Source organism: Elephantulus edwardii, unplaced genomic scaffold (genome assembly GCF_000299155.1).
Source record: "Elephantulus edwardii isolate Elephantulus edwardi_28Jun2011 unplaced genomic scaffold, EleEdw1.0 scaffold00273, whole genome shotgun sequence".
NCBI classification, from domain to species: domain Eukaryota; kingdom Metazoa; phylum Chordata; class Mammalia; order Macroscelidea; family Macroscelididae; genus Elephantulus; species Elephantulus edwardii.
Window position 1 is genome coordinate 2,825,305 of NW_006400023.1, and position 6,594 is coordinate 2,831,898.

At 46.9% G+C, this 6,594-nt stretch overlaps 1 protein-coding gene across 1 annotated transcript; it reads left to right on the forward strand.

Moving 5' to 3' along the window:
* The first annotated feature begins 957 nt into the window (after window positions 1-957).
* FAM63A (family with sequence similarity 63, member A) lies at window positions 958-6,594 on the forward strand. Its single transcript, XM_006900120.1, has 9 exons — window positions 958-1,416; window positions 1,782-1,839; window positions 2,584-2,648; window positions 2,982-3,140; window positions 3,438-3,540; window positions 4,619-4,761; window positions 5,583-5,774; window positions 6,093-6,242; window positions 6,514-6,594. Exons 1-9 carry the CDS (start codon window positions 964-966, stop codon window positions 6,592-6,594), a joined length of 1,404 nt encoding a protein of 467 aa, XP_006900182.1. The 5' UTR covers window positions 958-963.

A 6,594-nucleotide genomic window follows, 5' to 3' on the forward strand; every position in this document is an offset into this window, starting at 1 on the left:
AAACATGGAGACTCTCAGCTTTCTCCTTCTATAGGCTGGTACACACACTGAAGCTGCCTTGCTCTTTGGGCCAGGAGGACCACTACATTGTCCTGCCTCTGTCTCCTAGTCCTGCTGTCCACATTTCTCTGCTGCTGTTTCTTGCTTCTCTGCACTGTCCCTGGTATTACAATTCCCTGTCTGTCTCCTGGGTTTAGGAGGCTGTAAGGGCAGGGACCCTGTGTTCAAAGGACACACTTCACGTAGTAGTGAGGTTCCCCCCACCCCCACCCCCGCCTGCTCTGGGATTTGCTAACTTTTTGACGCCTAAGAGGATTGCAAAACTGACCAATCTCCTTGTTAGAATTTCATACACTTTGTTTGCGTAGTTTCACCCAACCCACACATGCATCTTGTTTTCATTATTAGCTAACTGTCCAATCCCCTTAGTAGGTCATAAGTACCTTATTTGAATAGTTCCATCCAATAATTTGCTGAAAGTTAAAAAACTATGAATATAAAAGGGATTTGTTATACCATAGTCATCATAATGAATAACCACATGTATAGTTTTGACATTTCTTTCTCCATCTTTTCCCCTTCTGTCTTATTCTCTGCTATTGCCTATTTCAGAAAAGCAGACTCCACCAAATGTCTTCAGTCCCATGGGAATCGTCTCTCCCAAGCCTGAAAGCCCTGTGCCCTCATTGGTCCTGTCTGGTTAGAGCAAGCTAGAGGTGGACTGAGCTCATCCAGAGGCCGTCCTGTTTACACACGAAGAGAGACGTGTGCTTCCCATAATCAGGAGTGAGAAGGCTGACACTACCTAATCTCCCACATTGCATTCTTTTCCACTAGACTTTTCATTTTAATGATTTCCTCCTTCCAGGACCATTCCCTCTCTTGCATAGCCAGATCTGGTTTAGGCAAGTCCCTGAGTTCAAGAGACTCCTTTAGTTTATCTTAGCTGCCTCCCTTCTGACCATGGAGCACCCGGAACCTGAGTTGTTAGCCTCTGGTGAGTCCAGGAATGTAGAGGCGGTCACCCCGGAAAACCACGAGGTTCTGCCAGCACCAGAGGAACAGTCTCGGGACAAGGATGACGGAAATGCTGATGGATTGCCTAGAGAACAGGAACCAGGAGACCAAGCTTCACTACCTGCCCAGGACCAGGAGAACCTAGAGTCCCCTCCACCTGAAGCTCGCTCAAGCCAAGTGGAGCCAGCCCATGGGACTCAGACTGAGGTAGAAACAGTTGGGGCATGCTCCAGGGCCCAAGAGCTCCCCCAGTCCCCAAGGGCCCGACAGCCAGAGCCAGACTTCTACTGTGTAAAGTGGATCCCCTGGAAAGAAGAGAGAACACCCATCATCACTCAGAGCGCAAATGGCCCATGCCCTCTCCTTGCCATCATGAACATCCTCTTTCTTCAATGGAAGGTATGAGAAAGTTTGTATGGGGGCTTAGAAAATATGGGGAAGAGTGCTCTTACCATCCCATCTTTTTAACCATCTTTACTATCTCAAACCAGCCAAAACTTTCTAGATTATGGTCCCTGTATCTTCAGTTTGAACTAAGAAGATGTTCCAAAAAACAAAATAAAAAAATTTCTCTTTCCTATTCCTGTTTCTTCTACTCTCTAGCAAGATGGGGTTGTCTTGCATATTTTCCGTTTGTTCCTTTGATACCAGTTACAAGCTTTTTCCCTCACTCCGTATTCTCCGGCTCTCTCCTGTGAGCTCTTCCTCCAGTGTTCCGAGAGGAGGCTCACATCCCTAACACTTTGATTACCCTTATGCCTCAGGTGAAGCTGCCTCCTCAGAAGGAAGTGATCACATCAGATGAGCTCATGGCCCATCTTGGTGAGTGACTGGGCCTTAAAGAGGAATTACCCAAGGGGTCCAAGAGATAGTCACTCAGCTAGAAATTCAGAATATTAGGAGACTTCCCCCTGATAGGGCAGAGAGCGTGAGGGGCCCGGGGGCTTCTCTGTTAGGAAGTGAAAAGCAGAAGACAAGCTGTCAGAAGTCCTGCGTTGTAATGCCACATCTGCATGCGATCTTATGTTAGTAATAACACAAGTGAGTGACTTCAACAGACAGAAATTTATTTTCTCACAGTTTAGGAGCCTAGAAGTCTGAATTCAAGGTCTAGGGGAAGGCTTTTCCCTCTGTCGGCTCTGTCGACTGGTTCTGATTCCTCAGCTCCTTGGTAATCTTCCTCTTGGCATGGTGTCTATCCACTCCCTTCTCTGCTAGCTTAACTCTTTTATATCTCAAAAGAAATTGGCTCAAGAATAATTTACACTAATCTTGTCTTATGAACACAATAAAGACAACCCAACACAAAATTGTCTTTTAACTATAGCTTAGGATTACCACATATTTTGGGGGGACACAATTCATGTCGTAACACCTAGGGGTGAGACCTTTACCTTTATGTACCTATGTCTTCTGAAAATTGATGGAGCAGGATGAAAGTCTTAAACCCTTTCCAGCTCTAACAATCTGTGGTTCTGCAACATCCCCCTTATTCTGTAGGAGAAGAGGTGGCTGAGATTTTGAGATGGTTGGTGAGGAAAACTGATAAGGGATCCTGTTTTGTAGGAGACTGCCTCCTGTCCATCAGGCCCCAAGAGAAGTCAGAGGGACTTCAGTTGAATTTTCAGCAGGTGAGGTTAAAAGTCTGGAAAGAAGAGTTTGCTAATTTGTAAGGAGACCCTCGGGGCTGCTAACAGAAGCTTCTCTGCTGCTTTTCAAAGTGGTTTCTTGAACCATGATTTTATTTCCACAAGAGGGGAGGGTTTATCTCTGGCCTAGAAAATATGTTCATTTATATAAGATAAAGCAGGATTGAGATAAGAGAGGAATGGAATGGTTCGTCAGAGAACTAGGGAAGAAAAGCAGCAGGAATTACTTTTTCAGTTTCTGGAAGTGGCATTGGAAAAATGGGGGTATGGAGGTGGGGAGGCTAGAACATTCACAATTTTATTTTCTGTCCCCAGAATGTGGATGATGCTATGACAGTGCTGCCGAAACTGGCTACAGGCCTGGATGTCAATGTGCGGTTCACAGGGGTCTCTGATTTTGAATATACACCAGAGTGCAGTATCTTTGATCTGCTAGGCATACCACTGTACCATGGCTGGCTCGTTGATCCACAGGTGAGGCTGGGAGCTGACATGGGAGGGGCAGAAATCCTGTGGTGGGGTAATAGAAATTACATTGGGTTGAGAAGCAACAAGGGTTTAGAAGTTGGACCTCATGCAGGATTCCTGGCATTTTAACCTTTTCTGCTAAGAGTTTAACGCAAGGAAATTCTGTACAGATTGGGTCAGTTCTTTAGTTTCCAAAGTGCATGGATATTTGGTCATAGGATTGGAGTGCTGGTGGACTTGGCTTATTTACTTCCTGTAAAGATCTCAGTTCTCTTGTACTATTTCACCCTGTCATCCCTGCAGAGTCCTGAGGCTGTGAGTGCTGTTGGGAAACTGAGTTACAACCAGCTGGTAGAAAAGATCATCACATGCAAGCACTCCAGTGATACCAACCTGGTGACAGAAGGTGATGTCCTTCCCTTCCTGAGGAACTTATACCCTTGCTATATGTAGACGTCGGTCTCTAAGTAGTGCATGTGGATGTCAGTCTCTAAGTAGTGCATGTGGTTTGTATTTGACTGCTAAAGGTTGGCAGTTCAAACTCACTCAGTGACACCACACAGGAAAAGTTTGGTGAGAAACAGTCAGTAAAACCCTTTGAAGCAGCTTTGTGTAACACATGGGGTCGCCATGAGTTGGAATTGACATTATGGCAATAGGTTTGGGTTTTATTTTCTAATATATAGAGTTGTTGTTGTTATTATGTACCATTGAGTCAGGACTGACTCATAGCTGACCCTCCAGTGGGCCATCATTTCCTATGTTGACAGAGGGTCTTTCCTATCCCTTACCTGTCCCTCTTCCCTACTCCTCTATCCCTATGACTCCTCCCAATCCTATTCTCCCTATCACCTTGAGGATTTCCTTCCTTATCCCGGGTAGAATGGAAGAGTACAGTATACGAGAATATGGTATATCATCTGTTTTGTTTACTGAGAGGGTCCCCAGTGCCCAGTCAATGCCTTTGAGTTTTGGTGTTGGAGGAGAGAACTCAATAGCCCATGGACCGCCAAAATGACAAACAAGTCTGTCTTGAAGGTAGTGCAGTCAGGGGCTCCGTAGAGGCAAAGATGGTGACGTTTGGTCTCACGTAATTTGGGCATGTTGTCAGGAGGGATCAGTTCTTGGCAAAAGAGACCATGCTGAGAAAGGTGGAGGGTCGGGAGGAAGACCCTCAACGAGACAGTTTGACACAGTGACTGTAACATTGGGATCGAGCGTGTCAGAGATCCTGAGGATGGAGCAGCAGGGCGCCAAGTCCTGATGTGTTGTTCATAGGGTTGCTATGAGTCAGAGTTGAATCAGTGGCACCTTACAACAACAGCAGCAGTGCAGTACCCGACACAAGACGGGGTCAATAAGTTTGTTCAAAGAATCAGACTGCAAGGGATGGGCTTCAGAAGGTGCGACTTTTGACAGGGCTTCTCTGGTGGAGCCTTCCTCTCACAGACTTGGTTTTAAGCCAACTTGTGTTCTTCTGGCAGGCCTGATCGCTGAACAGTTCCTGGAGACCACGGCAGCGCAGCTGACCTACCATGGACTGTGCGAGCTAACAGCAGCTGCCAAGGAGGGTGAACTTAGCGTCTTTTTCCGAAACAACCACTTTAGCACTATGACTAAGCACAAGGTGATGAGGGTTGGAGGTGGGGAGTCAGAGTGTTCTCATTTCCTCATTCCTTTTGTTTCCCCCTCTGGCTCAGTATTTCAGTCAGGGAGCCTGGATTAAACTGTGGTAACAAATGACCCTTAAAATCTTAGTGGTTTACCACAATAAAGGTTTCTTTCTCACTCATGCTGCATGTCCATTATGGGTTGGCCAAAGTGCTTTTCTATAAACCGTCTTCACTCTGGGGCTCAGGCTGACAGAACAGCCTTTATCTAGAAAATATGACAGGAAAGAACTCTTAATGCTTCCGCTTGAAAATTGCACATGTTATTTCTGCTTAGTCTTGGTGGTCAGAGCGAGCCATAGGGCTAAACCTGCCATCCATGAGGCAGGCACTTTTAATTCAGACCCTGAGGACGGAGCAGTTGAATTTTCTAGTAGTACTAAAGTTTCCTAAAGTTGGAAATTTCCTAGTCTCTCTGGGAATTGAATAGAAGATGGACAGATCTTTGGTTTTCAAGGAGTTTATCATCCTAGCCATCAGGCAAACCCATAAATCCATAGGCAGCAGAGTGGAAAATTGACTCTTTGCTGGTACACTAGCAGTGAGGACTTTATCTACACTTGACCACAATGACTGCCATACTCACACCCAAGCTGATGCTCAGACATACCTTCTCTCTTCCCACAGCCATACACATGTAGAGATACTCCTGCTCGCATGTTCCAGTGCTCACACCCGTTGTTTTAAATGGTCTCTAATTACGTGTTTCAGATTATTTCTGGATAGAAACTGTATCCATGTCCCTACCCATCAGTTAGCCCTTTTCTCTTCTTTGCAGAGCCACCTGTATCTACTGGTCACTGACCAGGGCTTTCTTCAAGAGGAGCAAGTGGTATGGGAAAGCCTGCACAATGTGGATGGGGACAGCTGCTTCTGTGACTCCAACTTTCACCTAAGTCATTCCCTGGTCAAGGAACCTGGAGCAGAAGGTGGGACTGGCTCCCCAGAAAAGCAGCTGCAGGTAGACCAGGTGTGTGTGGGAAGGTACAGAGGTTCTTTGGCCAACAATAAGCCTTCTGCTGTATGCAAGCTGTCTGCATTTTATCATCTAGAAATCATGAGATTTGACTTCGATACCCTTTTCTTTCTCCTCTTACTTTTGGGCCAGCTCCTTGCATGATCTGTTATTCTGTGACACCATAGATAATATAATTGGCTGTGTGTTTTGCTCTGGAGGGTGGAGGAGAATTTGAAGAATGGGGAAAAGACTGATTTGGAAATCTGGCCTGAATATTCCCTCAGACTTCAACCTCCCTCACCTCTTTCTCTTTCCTGCCCTGCCCCCCAGGACTACCTGATCGCCTTGTCACTGCAGCAGCAGCAGCCACAAGGTGCCTTGGGTCTTAGCGACTTGGAGCTAGCCCAGCAACTTCAGCAAGAGGAGTATCAGCAGCAGCAAGCAGTCCAGCCTGCACAGATGCGGGCACCATCCCCTCAGGTAAACCTGTCCTGCGGGCTTGTCCTTTAGCAGTGCTCCGAGGGCCTGCTCCTAATTCTCAGTGCCTCGGCCCATGTTTCTGTAGTCCAGGACACCTGCTCCTGCTGGTATTTCTTCAAGGTTCCCCTCAGGGCCTTTCCTATCCCTAACCTGTCCCTCTCTCCTACTCCCCTGACCCTGTGGCTCCGCCTAATCCTGTTCTCCCTGCCCCCTTGAGGATCTCTATCCTGGTCTAGGGTGGACACTTGACCAATTGTGAAATCCAATACAGGGGAGAGGAGCCACATCCAGACGCCCGGCTGGGGAGCGTCGGCAGAGGCCGAAGCAGGAATCGGACTGTGTTCTCCTATAG